The sequence below is a fragment of the Parus major genome, chromosome 5 (genome assembly GCF_001522545.3).
Source record: "Parus major isolate Abel chromosome 5, Parus_major1.1, whole genome shotgun sequence".
Lineage (NCBI taxonomy): Eukaryota > Metazoa > Chordata > Aves > Passeriformes > Paridae > Parus > Parus major.
The window spans coordinates 25826889-25846651 of record NC_031774.1 but is presented as its reverse complement, the minus strand read 5'-3'; the positions used below and the strand labels follow the sequence as shown (position 1 = coordinate 25846651).

The following is a 19763-nucleotide window of genomic DNA, read 5'->3' as shown; positions in this document are numbered from 1 at the left end:
AGGATGATCTTTTACAGAGTAAAGTGGTCAGAGACTCTTTCTCAAGAGATTACAATCACCAGTCTCATGGCCCAAAATTATCTTGAATAGTAAACTATTTTTTTAATCATCAGGTTCTTTTTCTCCGAAACAGCTTTTCTTTGATTTTGCATTCACTGAATAATTTAAATCTTTTTTAGCTTAAATTTGCCTTTGCCTTTTTGATTACATTAGTGGGAGGTGTGTATTTGTATTAGTATATGTGTACTTCAAGAAAAGATCTTTGTGACAGAGAATGACTTTATTTAAACTAAATCAGTGCTGGCAAAGCTGTGATGGAATTAGTTACTAGAGTCAAGGCTGAGATCCCTTAAAGAGGAATACTTGACTTTGCCCTTGAGCCATGTAGATGTGGCTAGTGCTGTCTATAAATAATCCTTTTCAGCTTGTATAATTATTGATGCTTGAATGCTTGACCTAATCTATGGGATTTTTTTCCATTCTGAGGTGCTATTATTTATTGTGATATTGCAAGTAATGGATCTTAATGTATTGTTGGGTCTAATTGGACTCTACATTTTGTTTCTTTTTCAGAACGTTCTCAGGTAGACCAGTTGTTGGCTATTTCTCTGAGGGAAGAAGAGTTAAGTAAGTCCCTGCAGAGTGTGGACAGGAGCCTCCTGCAGGCGAGGGCTGCCCTGCAGGCTGCCTATATTGAGGTTCAACGGTTCCTTGTGTTAAAGCAGCAGGTAACAGTGGGCTTTGGAAACTGTCTGAACTAGTTAGCAGCATGAAGAGCTGTCTGTTAAATCAGTGGGACTGATATAAGCCACAACTGTTTTGCAGATAACTATGGAAATGAGTACACTAAGAAGTCAGAGAATCCAGATCCTTCAGGGGCTACAAGGTACAGGATACCATAGAGCTACAAAAGTGGAATGTTTAATATTCTTTGAACTCAGAATCTTTTAAAAACTGTGTTTAACTTGAATCTGCTCATTTAAGCTACAGTAAAACCATAGAATTTCAAAATGAGGCCTTTATTGTCAAGTGTGAACTGTCAGTTTTGATTGTTCTCTCTAGTGTCTTTTTTAAAATTTTTTCTCTTCCTTGACTCAGTGTCCACAAGAAATGAGCTCCTGGCTCCACTAAATTTTATTGTAAAATATTTTTGTTCTTTTATTTATTTGTTTGTTTGTTTAATGTGTCTCTTCCTTTGCCATTAGAAACATATGAACCTTCTGAACTCTCAGAGCAACTTTCCTGCAATACCCTAACTGAGAGACGAAACAGCAAGTCTCAGATGGCAGCTGACCCAATTCCTTCAGGCTCTCTCCTGCCCCTCGTGGACAGTTTGTCTTCCTCTGTACCTCCAGGAGGATCTTCTATTCCAGTAACCATGCCATCACCATTCCAGTCTTCTGGCAGTATACCTTCCAACACTCCTGACTCCCCAGTACAAGTTAAACGAGAACCTGTGTCTCCACAAGGCACAGAACTAAATGTGAATTCTGTACTCCAGAGCTCTGCATGTGCTCCACAAACAGAAGAGGCGGAACAGAATGATGGTATTTGTAGTTTTGCTTTAAGATAATTAACTTTAAGAAAATAAGGAAATTTTTTTTTCCCAAAAAGAATGTAAGTTGTGTCTCAGCCTGCAGTCTGTCAGGCAGGGGTGAATGCTCATTAACTTGTGTAGTACTTTCTAGGTTTGCTTTGAAAATAGAGCAAATATAGATTTGAAGGTTACATCCTCTTAGAATAATTTAGTTAACTAATAAAACGCAAAACCAACACAACCCAACAAACCTGAGAATCTCCCCTATAATTTTTGTCTTCTACTCTGCATCATTTAATGAGCACTGGTAGCAAAAAGTCTGCCTACAAGGGAAAAAGATGTGCCTGAAAATTTTTTTAAAAAATTATGAAGAGTTATATCGAAATTATTCTGTGCTGTTCTTGGGCTCTGCTGGGTAAGCACAAAGAGTATAATTTGTAATATTAGAAGTAACAATCCATCTTCTACTAATCGGCTATTAATTCTTCTACTGTACTTCTACTAATTGGCTGATAGCCACTGCTTACTCTCATGTGAGGGGCATGGGAGGGCTAGCAATGAAGATAAGGGTTTACTTTTATCTGGAGGAGAAACTGCTTAATTAATTGGACTACTAATGGGAGAGTTCCTGTCTCAGCCAAGTGAGATCTTAATGACTGCAGCTGAAATAGCTAACTCTTTATTTAGGCAGTTTAGATGCCATGAAACTTGTGTGCTGTAGTCTGTGATCAAACAGCTTAAACGCTGTTGGTATTTTCCTCTGCAACTTGCTACTGTGACTGAAGGTAAAAACTGAAAATTAAAAGCTCATCCCATACTTTAAGTGAAGTCAAACAGGGTGACTCTGATGATGGTTGTCTGCCATAACAATGTCACTTACCCAGACCTTTAACTTGGATAATTTGAGAAAAACTTTTGTAAGATTGATCCTTGTTAAAGATAGCCAACACAATATTTTTCCTCTCCAACTGAAGTACAAAATACTATTGGAAAAAGTTGTGTTCTACCTTTCTAAGCATTATTTTTTTTCTCAAGCACAAGATGAATATTGGCTGAATTGAAGTTTAGACTTCTTTAATTAAAATAATTTGATTTTTTTTACATTTTTTAGTTTGCTTCAGCTATAGAATTGCATATAGATGGTGTTTTTGTGCTTTTTTTTTTAGTCACCATTGCATTTCCTGTATTCCATTCTGTTAAAATACATTGGTGTAGTATTCTGAGTTTTGCTTCATCTTTTTTTTTTTTTGGAGGTTTTGACAAGGAATGTGAAGCTCTGGGGGCATTCACTAAAGTAAACTTGAGGCTGGGGAAGAAATCAGTTTTTTTTGTTTGTTTGCATTGTTAAGACTCAGCTTTTAGAAAGCCACTACCTTTCCTTTGCTTTCCTGTTTTTATTGGCATATGCCATACTGTTACGCGTAAACATCAGTTAATTTTTTTTATTTGTATCAGTGTCATTTTTATTCTCAGTTTTCCAACTCTAAGGAAAGATTTAGTGATCACTAGCTGCAGTGGCATGAAGTGTCTTGTTTGCAGAATCTTGAAACTTCACAACAGAGAAGTTGAAGTTTTTTTTTTTATATTTTTCTTATGAAGATAAACCTTCAGTGTATAGCTACATTTGTTACTTAAATAATTACTTTGGAAAGTTCTCAATCACACTATTTTTCTTTTTCCAACAAACTTAATTTTGATGTATTAAAAGCAAGAATATTATTTCTATGTTCATTTGTCAAGTTACCACAGTTTTGGTATTGATGCACTTCTATATATGCTACATTTAAAATGAGAGTGCCTTCAGATAAATCTAGTAATTTGGGGGGAAATATGCATTTGCCTTCAGGTAAATTCTGAAATTTGAGGAAGAGGAATTTGCTGTGTGGCAGATTATTTACTTTTTGGGGCTGAATGTTTAGCTTGTCAGCTTCCCAATAAGGTTAGCTCAGCCTTTCTTTGAGGGAGCTGATTGCATTTGATTTCCCCTAAACGCCAGCAGTGTCCCACCTGTGGAACTGAGTAATTCTGTTTTCTTACACTGCCATGGTAATTTTCTACTACTTTTTCTAATACCTGCAGCACTCCAAGTGCTGAGAATTAATAGCTTTTGAGTTTAGAAGTTTCAGTTTAAATGGCTGTTTGCTGTTATTTTCCTGTTATAAAGTGACCAGGTTAATTCCTTCCCCTTTCCAGTGGGAAATGAGTGGCACATAATATTAGAGGTGTATTCAGAATTTAAGGTTTTGTGTGCCTTCTTCTCAGTATAATTTAACACAGTAACTTGTTCAAACTTCATCTAATGACTCATTTCTTCCATACAGAGGTTTTTCTATCAGGTTTTGCAGTTGTGCATCACAGTTATATGTCCAGGGAAAAACTTCTTTCCATTGATTTACTTTAAATGCAAAATATATCCTATGCTGTCAGCAAGTTCTAGTTTTATCTTGGAATTCCCCATCTGAGGAAGGTGTAGGTGAGAGATGTTCTCATTTTAGCTGTTTCTAGTTGGCTGCATAATTCCAAACCATCAGATTGGTCCTGTGATGTGTAATGTGCTTTTGGCCAGGCATTAGTGTAGGTTTAATTTGCTGGCTTCTGAGAGGCTGGAAGAGGGAAGTGTTTCAAATACTGCCAACTTCCCATTTGTGGTGCGTGATCCCACCCCAGAAATGCAGTGAACTTGAAATATCCTGTTTTAGATTGTAGTTATTGCAAGTGTAACTGGGGAATTTTAGGGTGTGGGAAACAGCTGTGAGATAATTCCCTTAGTCTGTCTCAGCTGAGAGGTTGAATCATTTTGTTCATAGTAATTCAGCCACAATTAAATGACAGGGAGAGTGTGTTGATGCCATTGCATAGACCACCACAGATGAGCTAAGTAAACTAAACTAACTAAATAAAGCCTACCCTCATGGCTTACTCAGTGCTGCTATTCCCAGGATGAAGGTACAGTGCTGCAGAGGGGGTTGTGCATAACTATCTACCTTGAATTAAATCCAAGTAACTTGGTAGAAATAACTATGTAATAGCTGTAATAATTCAGATGGGTTAAGCAAGATTTTCAAACTGTCATTGAGCAGCTGAATCGTACTTGGCATGCATTGATTCATGTAATTTCTACAGCAGTCATGACAGCTGACAGGGGAGGACACAGAGGGGTGATAGCATCTTAAGTCAACAATGTAGGATTCACCAAAGATTGTCAGAACTTTAAAAGCATACAGCCAGCCAGCAGTTTGAATGATGTGCCCCATTCCTTTATTTCTATGTACATGGATAAACATTTTATTCCCTAGTTATGTTTTTTAAAGGCTGGGTAGCTGACTGAAATTGCAGATCTACATGTGCACATAGTTTTCAACATGTAAGAATATGTACTTTACATGCACAATTAAGTGTAAACAGAAAATACAGGGAGGGACACTTTGCATAAAGAGTTGTTGCTGTACAGATTGAATGTAACACTGGGCTGTTTTCTTTAGAAGAGACCAACCAGAAAACTTCAGTGTATCCTGTTATCACTGCAACCATATCCCTAGCAGGACTGGCAGGTTGTTTCCAACAGACTAACCAAGATGTCCACAAGCCTGATGCAGACAAGGGACAGTCTGGAATTCCTGAGAACTCTTCTCCTCATTCAGTGTCTGTTTTCAGCAAGAGAGAAGCAAATGATACAGTTGGTGAAAAATTTTTGATGGATCAGTGTAGCACTTCCCTTTCAAAGCATTCAGTCCTTCTAGAAATGCCAATGGATAAAACGCCCAAATTGTCAGCAGAACCGTCTGAGCAACACTTGACAATGGCTACAGTCCCAGCTGAGAAAGGGAATAGAAGGAGGAGAAGGTTAAGGAAGAAGAAAACTCTGAGGGCAGCCCATGTGCCAGACAACAGTGATACTGAGCAGGATATGATTGACTTCAAGCCTGTCCGGAAAGTCAAGGGTGGAAAGGTCCCTAAAGGAGAAAAAGTTACTACATCTACTCCTACAAGAGAGGAGAGTGGAGTTACTGCTCAAGCAGTAAGAGACAAAGACAAGAATGACAGTGATGCTTCTCTGGAACTAGTGGAAATTTCAGCACCTCAGTGTGATGTGGTTGATGTTGGTTCATCAGAGTCAGGAGATGAGAAACCAGACGATCCGTCAAAGAGGGATTCATGCAATTCTGTGGATCAAGCAGCCCTAGAGGCATCTTGCTCTGGTTATGATGAAGTGAGCTCCACCAGTGAGATTGGCACAAATTCTAGGAATGATGGGAAAAGAAGGTGAGATTATTGTAGAGCTCTGAAAAGTAAAATTATTAGTATTATATAGTATATTCATAAGAGGCCTCTTTTTCATTCAGAAAGTCTTACATCAGTGACTTCGGGAGTGAAATAAAAGGGGCAATAAAAACTAACTTGGCTTTGGCTTTTTTGGTCAACATGTGAATGTGTCTTGTTACCTAGTAATTTCCCTTAATACAAGAGCAGGGCTGCCCAATTTGGTTTTGAGCTTATCTGTCACAGCATATTTTCCACTAAGTGCAGAGTTTTGTGTTTTGGAGTATTACTTACCCCAGCATTTTGTCTGAAAATGAGCATGCAAAGTCCAATCTTGCTACTGTTTATTTTTTGTCTTACAGTGTGGCTGAGATACAGACTTCCATATCATCCGTAAGAGGATCAAAGAATTCTTCAGGTATGTCTATTAAGCTTTCCTTCTGATGCTTTGTATGTAGTATCTTGCAGGACTTTGTGTTAAATCTTGATCAGCCTGCTTCCATTGGGGAATTTTGCCCTGAAGATAAAAGCTTACACTCAAAACTGAAGTGGGAAGTGACACATGCTCACTTACATCATCTTACATTGAATGCTTTGTGTCTTGACTCCTCCACATTCCCCTGCACTTCCCACATGAGCACTATTCTTCCACAGTCTCTGTAGAGCTCTAGGACAAGCAGTAATACAATCTCTTTTTAATTTTAAAGATAGGTCCGGACTTAGTCATATGAAGGTCTTTTTAGCACTTTATATTGCCCTCTGTCACATTCACAGTCCTGCTGAAATCCACAATAAGATATGACTTAAAGGTTCTGAGCCCATGAAATGGTTCTGCTGGTTGACAGCAGTGTGTTTTCTTGACTGTGTTCCCATACTGAAAAGTACATGTCTCTGTCCTACAGAAGTGTCTTCAGAGCCAGGTGAGGATGAAGAACCTACTGAGGGAAACTTTGAGGGACACTTGGCTGCAGTGAATGCTATTCAGATTTTTGGGAATTTGTTGTATACCTGCTCAGCAGACAAAACAGTTTGTGCCTACAATCTTGTTGTAAGTAAGGTTGTAGGAGTGGTGTTATTGCAATCACAAGGTTCTTTTGTAATGCCCTACTGTGTAGTAAAGGAAGCAGCTGCTTCTTCAAGCTTGTAATTTATTTTATACTGTTCTTCAAACCTCTCTTCTCCACCTCCCCAACGCTTTCTCCCTATGAGAGGGCCAAGAAGAGATAGATTGCCACATATATCCTGATTTTTTTCAGTTGTCCTACCTTATTCTGTTAGGTACATATTTCAAGAGGTATTATGAACCTTTATGCTGACAGACTCCATGCTTTCCTTTTTAGAGCAGGAAGTGTGTGGCCATCTTTGAAGGACATACTTCAAAAGTGAACTGCCTTCTGGTCACTCAGACAAATGGGAAGAATGCTGCACTCTACACTGGCTCAAGTGACCACACTGTCAATTGTTACAATATCAAGGTACTCAAACTCTGTTGTTTTACATATGCTGCATTTTATGCAAGTTTTTCTTTACAAATAAAAATTTTAAAAGCCTTCTAAGCCCATATGATCTGGACATGAACACCACTTAATACCTCTTTAGAATAGAGCAGGGGGAAAAAACCAGACAAGCAAGACAGCAAACCAGTAATGATTTACTGATCATTTGACTAATCTTTTGACTAGCTTGTCAGTAGAGTTTTTGCCAGAACAGCATGCCATAATCCCAAGTTTTGGGAATACCAAAGTGCAGGATAGCTGTTTGGCTGTGAATCGTATTTCATCTTGCTGTATTTTAACTTCATTGCTTATGTAAGGCACTGCTCTCTGCTCCATCTTTAGAGCAGCCATAGAGAGAACAACAGGTATCTGTTTTGCTGAGGGCATGTGAAAGAGTAGACTGAGGCTTCCTGAAGCTGAATATTTGAGGCTAAATGATAAGAACACTTGCTCAACCTGTGACTTTAAAGACGAGAAAGCATGTATCTGCCTCAGGGAGCAAACTGCCAGAGGTTTTAAACTCTTTAAGTTACCTGTCGGGAGCTAAGTGGGGAATCCTCAACCAGATAATAGATGGTTTGCAAATGTATATATATACAGTCAGAAGTCTAAATTTCTATACACATTAAAGGGTGTGATTAGAACAAAGTGTTAAGGGTTAGAACTGGTTGCTGAACTACAGTCAAGCCTTAGTGATTGATGGCCCTGATTAAAATGAGGGTCAAACTGCCATGTGACACCAGACTCTCAGATGTTTTTCTCCAGTTCTGTTGGTTTAAAAAGTGAAAATCATCATTCATTTAAGACTTTTTTTCTTGAATTGTTTTCAGTTAATGAAAATCTTTAAGTACTTCTTTCCATTGCTAGACCAAAGAGTGCATGGAACAGTTTAAATTGGAAGATCGAGTGCTCTGTTTACACAGTAGATGGCGGATCCTTTATGCAGGTCTTGCAAATGGCACTGTGGTTACTTTCAGCATAAAGGTTAGTTTGTTTAAATATTGGCACCTGAAAGCCTATTGTGATACTGTTTCTTTCCTCTGTGTTTCTTTCCATTCTTTATCTACAGTAGTAAATATATTTGTAATGAACTCATTTTGGTATAAATGGTCACTGTTGGCCCCTTTTGGTTGTTTATTTTGTCCATGCATGAAGCTGTCCTATCTACCTATCTCTTTGTTTACTTTTCTTTCAGGTGCTGTATTGTTATGTTTTTCTTTAAGGTTCCTCCTGGTCTTCATAACATAAGGAGTTACTTCTTTGGTTTGGAAACTTAATTGTTAAGTTAGTCAGTGTCATAGCAAAATTTTAATTCTTGAATACCATTTCTTTCTTCCCCCACCAGAATAATAAACAGCTTGATACCTTTGAATGCCATGGCCCTAGAGCAGTGAGCTGTTTAGCCACAGCTCAGGAAGGAGCACGCAAGTTGTTGGTAGTGGGCTCCTATGACTGCACCATCAGTGTGCGAGATGCACGGAATGGGCTGCTTCTCAGAACCCTGGAGGGTCACAGCAAGACTATTCTCTGCATGAAGGCAAGTGTCTCTGAAAATACATTTTGCACAAAGAATGCTTAGAATGATGAGCAGATTGTGATAGGAAATAGAGGATTTCTGTATTTTAAGAGAGGTTTTCTCCATCACTCCTTGGAACACAGCCTGTTCCAATGCCTGATCATCCTTTCAGTGAACAAACTTTTCCTAATGCCCATTCTAAACTTCCCCTGGTGCACCTTGAGGCTGTTTCCTCTTATCACTTGTTAGGGGTTAGGAGCATAATTTCTCTTGCATGAGCAGCATATAAGTAAGTATGCAGCACATCCAAAATTTCCAGGAAACATTGGGCTTTACTGTGCACGTGCGTAACAGCATTCTGCATTCAGTTTGCTCGGTCCCTGATTTGCTGCTGAGCTGTCTCTGAGAATAATCCATAGGTAGGGCAAGTTACCTGTTGGGCTGCAACTTAAAAGCTTCTTATGTCACTTGTGAAATGTCAAAATTCATTGTAATATATCTAGCTCTTACATAAAGAGCTCAGTGCATACTTTTTCCTTCATACTCTTGATTGATTTTAAGTATTCCAAGCTTAGGAAATACTACAGCACAACTTTAAACTAAATAGTGTCTTAATATTTTGCTTGTCCCTTTCATATCTGATACAAAATATAATACCTTTTTTTTTGTAAGGTTGTGAATGATCTGGTATTCAGTGGTTCCAGTGATCAGTCTGTCCATGCCCACAACATTCATGTAAGTCTCATATAGAAAGATGGATTAACTTTTGCTATTAAGGCACTGAATTTGTATGCTATAAAGTCAGTACTTCCAGAATATTTGACTGACTGGTGAGGCAGATTGCTTCCAGAAAAGGAAGTCTTATGATTTTGTGAATGTGACTATGTAACTCTGGAGGCATGAAGAGGCTACATAAACCTGCTGACTCTTGTCACATGATAGGCAATGTCTTTTTATCTGGGCATCTTGTTTTTGCAAATGTAACTATAGACATGCTGATAATATGGAGAAGGTTCCAAGAAAAACCATGTGAGATATTGTGGTGGGGGAAAAGTTTCTTTATAAGTGGAAGAACTTGAGGAGCACTGTGCTCCATGCTAGATGGTTCAAAAGCATCATGAATGCTTTGTCTCTAGCTTACCATTCTCTCCCTCTTTTGCACCATCTTCCCCTAGTCCTAGCAGAAGCATTCATGTAGTTATGCAGCAAGTTAGATTAAGTAACTTACCAGAGGAAAAATTTAGTACATTTCTGTGTATTTAGCTGAATTTGCTGAATGATCTTTGTCATGACATAAATAGTGCTAATACTAATAGCATGGTACTAGTTTCAGGATGGGTGAGAATATATAACTAATGATGGAAACAGAAACAATTAGGTTGGAAAAGACCCCTGAGATCAACATGTCCAACCTGTGACCAAACACAGGTTGGCTAGACCATACCAGCTAGACCATGGCATTGTCAGCATCCAGTCTTTCCCTAAATGCTTACAGGGACAATGACTCCAACACCTCCCAGGGCAGCCCTTTCTAAAATCTAATCACTCTTTCTGTGAAAAATTTCTTCTTAGTGTCCAACCTCTTCTGGCACAGCTTGAGGTCATTTCCTCTTGTCCTGTTGCATGGGAGAAGGGGCTGACTTTCTCTGGCTACACACTCCCTTCAGGGAGTTGTAGAGAGTGATAAGGTCCCCCCGAGCCTCCTCCTCTCCAGCTTTAACAACCCCAGCTCCTTCAGCTGCTTCTCATTACACTTGTGCTCCAGACCCTTCACCAGCTTCTTTCCCTTCTTTAGACTCACTCCAATACCTCAGTGTCCTTCCTTAACTGAGGGGCCCTTGAGATGTGACCTCACCAGTGCTGAGTTCACAGGAAGAATCACTTCCCTTCCCTGGTCCTGCTGGCCACACCATTCCTGGTGTAGGCTGCAACACCATTGGCTTTTTAGCCACCTGGGCACACTGGTGACTCCTGTTCAGAAGCAGAAAAAGAGAAGAGAGAACTTTACAAAGACCCATGCATTTCTATTGTACTGGAATAGCTCTGTGTTAGGATAGGCAAACAAAATGATAAATAATATTTGATCATATTCAAATATGATTCCTTCACAGGGAATGGAAGTCTAATAAAGGTTGTTTCCATATTTTAGTAGTGAGCACTGAAGCTAGCTACCCTACATGGATTAGGTGAACCTATTTGTTCTTTTGGTTTTTCAAACCAAATGCCTATTTACCTTCGCTTTTTCTTGATGCAGACTGGAGAGCTGGTACGGATCTATAAGGGCCATAACCATGCAGTAACGGTTGTGAACATTCTTGGGAAAGTCATGGTGACAGCATGTCTGGATAAATTTGTTCGTGTTTATGAACTACAGGTAAAAAAATAGGTGGTTAGTAATTACATTTATCTAATATGTGTTAATTAATGATTTTGAAGTCAAATAGAAGTCATCTTTGTACTTTCTGGTCTCTAGCCCATGCCTCTTTTTCCTGTCACTCAATATATATAGAGTTGTCTCACCAGTCAAATTACATGGGTTTTAAAGAATATAACCTAAACCTCTTTTTTAGAACCTGAGTTATTCCAAGACAATGACAGCTCAGAAAAGTGGGAAAATGTTAGCTTTGTCTGCTGAGATAACAAGTCCTTAGTTGGACAAAAAGACTCCCAGAAGCAATGTAAACAAAAGTGAGCTTTCAAGGTGACTATAAAGTTTGGAATCCACCATAACAGTTTAATTGCTACCAAAGAAACTGCTCTTGGAAGTATTATCCTTTAGATGTCTGTGAAAAATGGCTCCTAAAAATGTCATGCTATTAAATGTCTCTTTCTGTTTCTTTCCAGTCACACGACCGCTTGCAAGTCTACGGAGGCCACACAGATATGATTATGTGTATGACCATCCATAAGAGCATGGTAAGTCCTTTCTTTTCACCATTCTTAAAGAGAAGGTTGTAATTGCCACAGGTACATATGAGACAGTTTAATTTCTTCAGATAAAGAAATCAGCCTGCTGTTTGGCTGCATTTCCAAGTTGCTCTCAGTCAAAAAATCAAGTGGCTATAACAGCTTTATATGCATGTAATAATATTGTCTGGTGAAAAATCACTGTTCAGCTTATTGTAGTCTTAATACAATAGTTCTTTTTGCAGTTATGATTACAGCAAAGACACTAGAAATAGTAAAATACTTCTGCTTTTTCAAGTGTCAATCCTGTTTAACTTTTACTTAAGGGCATCACTCAGGTGCTGGAGAAATACTTCACCCAAAGCCAAACCTCTAGCAACCTTTGACAGAACATGAACAAAGGTGTGCAGTTGATTCAGGTGTAGAGGCTTCTCCATGCATCTGACTTACAAGATAAACTTCAGAAGCACTTCTGGATAAATATTTCTTAAAATAGTTTTTAAAAGCATTTATTTGTCTGCTTGTCTAGGAATTTCTTTGGAAGGTTTCTTTGAGACTATAAAATGAAAGGTATAGTAGTGATCTGTATAATAATAATAGAAAAGTTAAGTCCAAAGGAACAGATTTCCTAATAACTGGAATACATTCTGCCCAGGCATCACATCTCATGTGGGTCCAACCTGAGGCTTGAACTGTGCCCCAGCAGTGGTCTGTTGTGGGCATTCTCAATTAAAAGAAGGGTTCAGATGAGAAGTTTAGTGATGAGTGAAAGGATCTGCATTAGTCTTTCTGAAATTCTGGTGTTCTTCTACACACTTCCTCTCCATCCTATTTTGATGTAATTAAGTCCTGGAAATACATTCAGCTTGACATTTACACGTACATATTTTTTAACTTTAGTGTATAGTACCATAATTTAAACTTTCCTGAACTGTTACACACACAACACTATCAACAATAGAGGTTATGGAAGCATTTCTTATTCATTTGTTAGTTTTTGTGAACTATGAATGCAAATATTAAAATAATTTAATAATTTGATTGTACCTATTTTTTAAATGTAGAAGCCTTGCATACTGATATTTCATTGTTTTTACCTGCACTGAAGTGTCGTTCAAAATTTTACTTTTTTTTCCTCTTTTAGTCCCAGCTTGTTTATCCATAAATGTTTCTTTTACAGATCTACACTGGATGCTATGATGGCAGTGTCAGAGCTGTGAGGCTTAATCTGATGCAAAATTATCGCTGCTGGGTAATTAGCAAATTGTATTTAGTCTTCATTATTGAATTTTCTGGGGGTGGGCTCTAGTCACTAGATTTTTCATAATTCATTATTATTTTAAAGTGTGTATGTACTTTTAAAGTATATATCCCTTAGGTATATATCACTAGTTTAATTTTTTGTTGTCTTCACTGTATGTATATATGTATGTGTGTGTGTGTGTGTTGCTTTGGGGCAAGTTGTTAGTGTAAATTACTGTTCTTTCTGGCAGTTTTTAGACATATCACTATTTAATACCAAAAACTTTTCCTGAGTGACATAGAAATGCTGATTTACTATGATAAATAAGTTAATTTAATTCCAAATGACTTTGTCGTAGGTAAGCTTAAATTTTGTAAAGGTTTAATTCCTCTCTTCCTCCTGCCATTCCTGCTGATGGGTCTAGGCTTGGCTAAAGGCAAGAAAATTTTGTTTAAAGCTGTAATTAAAGGAATAAAGACCATGGAAAATGGAAATTGAATAAGATAAAAAACTTACAGGATTTGGCAGGTGTGCTTACAGCCTTGGAAGAATACTGTGAAATTTCAGGAAGAAAAATTAGCAAAAATTGTATTTCCCTGGCTTATTCTGGTGTGTTGGGTTTTTTCCCAGTGGCATGGATGTTCACTGATCTTTGGAGTTGTGGACCATCTGAAACAACACCTGCTAACCGACCACACCAATCCAAATTTTCAGACCCTGAAATGTCGTTGGAAGAACTGTGATGCTTTCTTTACTTCCAGGAAAGGTTCCAAGCAGGTATGTGGTTAAAATAACATGGCTGTATTTGGTAATATAAAGTACTTTGTATCACCACAATTGTGGACTTGATCTTATTTCTCTTAAAAAGGCTTACATTTTTCTAGCCTTGGCAGGCTTAACTGCATGTGGTTACAGTCATCCAGGGCTAACAGGGTTCAGTTCAGCCCATGGCAGCTGAACAGTGCAGCTATGATATATGAATTTGACATGTGATCAATTTAAAACAGTTTGATCCTAAAATATTACGTGGAAATGGTAGAATTCTCAAAATATTAAAGAAAATCTACTCAAGATATTAGGAAGTTTATGAAGGAAAAATAACTTTTTAAGAAAAAAAAGCATCTGCCTTAAAAACAGGTTTTTATCCTTTTAATTTTTATTTATTCCTATCTCTTTCATTGTTTATTTTTCACATGAGATTGTCAGCAAAAACAATCTTTAAATAAGTCGTGCATAAAAAATGAAAGAAGAAAATGAAGAAGGCTTAAGAGTTGGATTAAGTGATGTGGAAAGGATTGTGGGATGGGTGTAAGGAGGGCTGTTACCTATAGACTGTTTGGTGTAATCTGCATTTTAGTCCTTGGCGCAGTATAAGCTGCCTTCCTTTGAATGCTTTCCAAAGTATGGGAAAGATGGAGGTTTCTTCAAGAATTAACAAACAGTAGAATTCTTAATTTCTCTTTAAGTATGGGCTTTAGATATGATGTGTTTATTTAATTTACTCTTCTAATCAAAAAGGAAACTGGTTTTTATTTCCCTTTAATCATGTGGGATGTGAAACGCTTCATATGTGATTTAATAGCTTGACAATGATAATATTTATCTTTTTAGAGGCTTTAAGCCAAGCAAATGTATATTATCTTGAATGTCACCTTCACTGAGGCTTCAAAGACTTTTGCAAAGAATTTGCAATAGAATCTTTTGCAAAGTTTTTTGTGCAGTTTTTTGTGATAATCATAATGATTTTTTTTTAATTGACTTCTTTTTTTTTTTTTCTAGGATGCTGTAGGACACATTGAAAGACATGCTGAGGATGACAGCAGGATTGACTCGTGAAGTTTTTCACCTCCCACATTGGGAAGTAATTTTGTATGTCAAAGTTATTCCAAATAACATCTGTTTCTTACTCCAGTCTTTCCTCTTTCTTTCCCCACTTGGAATGCAAAAACTGAGTGGGGCTGAAATGCATTGCTACAGAGACTGCAGGTTTTGTTGTACTCTGTAGAAATAAGGCTGGTAATTAAGACTTAGCCCAAGTTCTTGCAAGTTTTTAGTTCATTGGTGGACAAGAATATTCCTTCCTCTTGTCTGCCTTGGTTTTTTTTGTTGTTTGTCTCTTTTCAGATGGTTTTATTTTTTTTTTTAAGAAGTACAGTCTTTGGGAAGTCCAAAGGGGTGTTGAAAACTTAGATTACAATAGGTGCTGCTGTTTGCAAACTCAGCTTGCAGCCTATTATGTGTCCAAGGTGTGTCAGGTTTTGTTGTATCCAATTTTTTTAGCCGATTTTAATAAAATTCTGCAAACCAGAATATCACAAATTCTAACAATGTAACCTGAATATCCAGTGTACATTTTTCTTTCTTCATAAAAATAAAAGTTATTTTATGGAGACTGGAATAAATTAATTTTTTAATGTTAATTGTATGTAACTTATTTTTTATTCCTTGTGTAAAAATTGCTGTAACTGGCACAATATATACAGTGATAGATACCATACCTCTTGAGGTATTCTGTTTATTTTGAGGAAAGTGGTTATTTCTTGAGAGAGATGCCAGTAGCAGCAAAACAGCCAAAACAGTGGCTCTACTCACATGCTTTGCAATCTTAGTCTTTTTCAGTATAGGTCCAAATGTATGGGAAAAAAGTAAGTGGTGTTTGTTTCTCTTTTAGTTAAAGAGCAGTGTAACCACCACTGCTGTCTTGATAAAACACCGTAATTGGATTGCTGATTTTGTGGAATCTTAGTGGCTGAGCTTTGCAGTCCCATATCCTCATGGCATAGCAAACCAAGAGAAATGCAAAGGCACTGTGTGTCTGAGTGCATCCACTTTGGTAGTGTTTTGTTTTTGTTGTGAACTGGCTTAATTGTCTTGGGCTATATGAAGTTCACAAAAACTCAACTGGAAAGAATGGAACAGGGTTTTAAAGTCTAAAGTTCTCAAGCAGAAGCTGAGGATATGAAATGCATTTCACATGTAAAAGTCTTGTTTCTCCTAATGCACGGAAGGTACCACAGTGAGGCCAGTGCAGAAGGGAAGACTGAGCTTGTCAGGGTTCTCCTGCAGGTGTCCCCCTTGAGTGGGATTGCTTCACCTCAGAAGTTCAGTGAAATGTCCTTCTGCCACTCGCCATCCTCTCTCCCCTCCCTAATGACACTAATTTATAACAAAGAACCCTCTTAACGCTGAGTCTAATCTAGCAAGGAGCTTTGTGTTCACTTTTGCCTAACTTTGGTGCTCAGGATAAAATAAGCAGAGGTTTTCCCAAGCTGTAAGAGAGGGTGAAGACAGTGAACTGAGCTACTTGTACACAAATTCAGCGCTTTTCAAAAAATCCTGAGTGGACTGTTTTTACTGGGTATCTTATTCACAACCAATTTCAAACTTGTCAACCATAGACCAAATAAATTTTATAGCCTCATTCTTTGACTGTAAAGAAGCCTTTTTAGGCCAAGAAAGTGAATAATTCAGGAAAGCCCATGGATGTTCCATTGCCATCCAATCAAGGAACTTCAGGGCCTTCTCTGGAGCACACTGGTTTTGTATTATCTTAGCATACAAGCAGAATTGCTCTGACTGATGGATATTATTTGTGAGATGGGAGGAAAATAAGAATGAGATGTAGAAGCATCCTACTTCAAAGACATGGGAATCTCTGAGGTTCCAGTACTTTTGTGGTGATTTAGTTTGTTTATTTTTTATTAAGCTGTTTGTGGATAGCAGAGAGCCCCAATATGTGGCTCAGACCTCAGGCTGTTCTGAGGGTGTTCTTGTTTTGGTTTTTAGGGGATGTGTGTTTGTGGTTTTGGTGCTGGGCTTTTTTAATCTTTCTTTCTATGGACTGTGGATGAAGCAGTTCAATAGAGAATCAAGTCTGGGGAAGTCTTTAAGCAGTGTAGATGTTTTAGAATGGAGGGTGTAATGCTCTAAAGCCTGAGAGCATTTGTTTGGGTTTTTTGATGACCTAAAAGCAGAAGGCTGCATAATACTTAAACCATTTCCAAAGGTGATGGTATTCAGGAGTTCTGAGAGTTTTTTGAACCATGATGAGGGAGCACATAAGTGTGGCATAAACAGGGTAGGCATCCTAAGCTGTCCTTCATGGACTGTGCTGCAAGTGAAGGTGTGGAGGTGTGTCCCGAGGACAAGCCTGTGGGGCAATAGTGGCATTCTGAAAAACGTGTGTGAGAGTAGATTTTGTTACTTCTCCCTTGTGAGTCTTTACATTCTTTCAGCTGTTTTCAGGAACATATAAGGATCTTTCTCATTAGTTGTTGCAATAAACACAGTTATGACACTTTATTTGCATTCCCGTTTGCTTGTTGGACTTATCTTTTCTAGTTGGTGGAAGTGGTCTTTTTTTTTGTGGTGGTCCATAATATTTTCTTAGCTGTTTTGAAAACAATCCTCCTGAAAAGTCTGGGCTACTGAAGTCCAGCTTTAGCAGCTGTGTCTTTTGCTGCTTTGTAGGTCATTTCAGATACATTGTAAGAGATGGGAAAATAGCAGAGCTGCATGAGTGAAAAATTTTACTTCATAAATCAGAAACAATTTTTTAAAATCCTTGGGTTCAGAGGAAAATGCTGTTTTTTCATGAGGATATCTTAAAAGGATTTGCTAAAAAGTGGTGCAGCTGTGGAAATCCCCAGGCCTCTCTGGAGTTCTGTGGAGTGGTTTCCTATTTGTTCAGTTGGAATTTGGTGCAGATTTCACAACTGGCCATTTACTTCATCTGGAGGCAATTGCAGAACAGAAATGCCAAAATAATGTTTGTTGGTATTTGTTAGTGAGATCCTCTGTGGTCTTGCAACTGAGGGTTTTGACTCCTGATATACCTCTAGCTGAAGAATGCAATAACTTTGGCAAGATGGGCTGTTTGTGACATTTAACACAGTAGTATTTGCATGAAAAGCAGTACTGCACATCTGAAGCCAGTTTCAGGATTACTTATTTTTGGTTTTGGTTTGTTTTTTATGCAAGTAAAAAATTGTGGGTGGAAGAATGAGTAGAGTGAAGATTTATTTTGTGATTAGCTGTGGATTTTTTATTAGTCTACTGTTAAAAAAAGTTTTGGACTTGCTGTATGACAGCCCTTTAGGGGCCTTTTGGGATTGGTCTATATTAGTTTCTCCTTTCTCCTTCAAATTTCAGAGAAAAATAACAGCTATCTGGCAGTGCAAAACACTCTGGCCTAACGCTGCTGCTTCTGTACGTGGAAGGGGATGGAGGGAAAACTGCATCTCTTGGTACAAAGATGCATTAAATATCCAGGCTTCTGCTTACCTTGTGTCAGTTATATGTGAATTAGACTTTAAACCTAGTATCAGCACATAAGTTGGCTTCTGCAAAATAGCAGGAGCTTGGCTGTGTGGTGTGTTTGAAGTAGTGCAGTTCTTAATGCACATTTTCAAACAGTACAATCATGCTGGATCAAGGTAAATTATATCTGCAAACTTGTAAATGGCAGGGGAAGTATTTTTGTTGGGAAAGTACTTTTCCCTTAAGTTGAATTAAAACACAGGTACAGGTGAATCTTGGTTTTTTTCTTGGGCCTGTATTGTACTGTAATTCAAGCAGTCTGAGTTGTCCAGAGTTACAGAATATGTGAGGAAGGATGAGGAAACGGTTTCAGCTGCTGTTTGTAAAATAATTACTCCTCAAAGAGCAAACTGTGTAGGTATATATTCTGTTACATGCGCCTGCCAGCTTCTCAGATTTCATTTTGCTGTAACGTTAAACAGTCTTCTTAAAGAATGGAAGTGGAATAGAACAACTTGATTGAATATTTGATAATGTAAGCTGTGTAAAACATGTGCACAGATGGATCATGTTTTTTTTCTCTCATTTTGGTACAAAGCTGTGAGTGTAATAACGAAACTTTACATGGCAAAAGAAGAAATAAAAAAAATAAAGTTCTTTATATTGTTATGGTTCGTCTGTTTCTGCTTTGTTTTAAATAGAATGATTCTTTCACAGGATTTGGTAGAATTTTATTTGTTTTGGATTTTTTTCCTGTTCTGTGAGTGCTGGATAAAATCAAACAGGCCACTTTGAAGTTCCAGCACTGGCAGGAATGTTACAGGTGTTCAGGAATCTCAGACCTAGTCATTTGGCAGGGAAATGAAACTGTCCACCCAACTGCTGCCCCCAGGCTGATGTGCTGCGTGTCTTGCTTCATGGCCCATTGCTAGGGAAGTTCTCTAGAGCTGTAGAACTTGTTGGCAGTTCACTCACCAGAACTGTATAAGGACCATTTTTGAGTTGCCAATTAAAAATCCTGATTTTTATCTTTTAACTGATAGATTTTGTTTTTTCTTGGAACATCCTAACTAAGATTATCTCTGCCATACGTGTATGGAAAACAGTAGCTCAGTTGAGGTAAGGCATGGCTGGAAGCCAGGGCTCCAAGTGTTCCAGTCATCTTAAAAACTATTAGGGTTAAAAAAACAGTTGAATTTGAAGGACAATAGCTGTTCTTTAGATAAATTACAGGACTTTCTTCCTCTTTCAGAGTAAGTTGCAGTGCAAGACAACATTAAGAACTTTGCAGTCAAAAGGTTTTCTGCTTCTTAGTTAAGCACTAGTTAAGTACATTCTTTCAGTTAAATGTACTACTTACTGGAATAACTTTGAGTTGATGCTACTATTTTTATTTTTTAATTTTGCTTTATATTAGAGGATTGCTTTGCTACTTTTTGTTACTAGAGAACTAAGTAAAAGGTTCTCCTGACAAAGTCTGGTATTCCTTGCATGTTTTGTTTTTCCTTCCATTTTTTATATTGTACTTGTGAAAACCTGTCATCC

General features: G+C 37.8%; 1 protein-coding gene across 6 annotated transcripts in view; it reads left to right on the top strand.

The window, feature by feature from the left end:
• The window catches only part of ZNF106 (zinc finger protein 106), a 40923-nt gene extending 22036 nt beyond the window's left edge, over positions 1 to 18887 (top strand). For 3 of the 6 annotated variants that reach the window (XM_015630140.2, XM_015630141.2, XM_015630139.3), the window contains exons 8-22: positions 574 to 728; positions 826 to 886; positions 1206 to 1547; positions 5020 to 5800; positions 6160 to 6215; positions 6700 to 6845; positions 7138 to 7272; positions 8161 to 8277; positions 8639 to 8830; positions 9482 to 9544; positions 11064 to 11183; positions 11654 to 11725; positions 12897 to 12968; positions 13590 to 13736; positions 14739 to 18887. In XM_015630140.2, coding sequence (XP_015485626.1) covers positions 574 to 728; positions 826 to 886; positions 1206 to 1547; positions 5020 to 5800; positions 6160 to 6215; positions 6700 to 6845; positions 7138 to 7272; positions 8161 to 8277; positions 8639 to 8830; positions 9482 to 9544; positions 11064 to 11183; positions 11654 to 11725; positions 12897 to 12968; positions 13590 to 13736; positions 14739 to 14795 — 2516 coding nt within the window. In that variant the 3' untranslated portion in view covers positions 14796 to 18887. Of the gene's footprint in view, positions 1 to 573; positions 729 to 825; positions 887 to 1205; positions 1548 to 5019; positions 5801 to 6159; positions 6216 to 6699; positions 6846 to 7137; positions 7279 to 8123; positions 8278 to 8638; positions 8831 to 9481; positions 9545 to 11063; positions 11184 to 11653; positions 11726 to 12896; positions 12969 to 13589; positions 13737 to 14738 lie in introns of those variants that run through there. The other 3 variants (XR_001522037.3, XM_015630142.3, XM_015630144.3) reach the window with 3 other exon arrangements.
• The last annotated feature ends 876 nt before the right edge of the window (positions 18888 to 19763 follow it).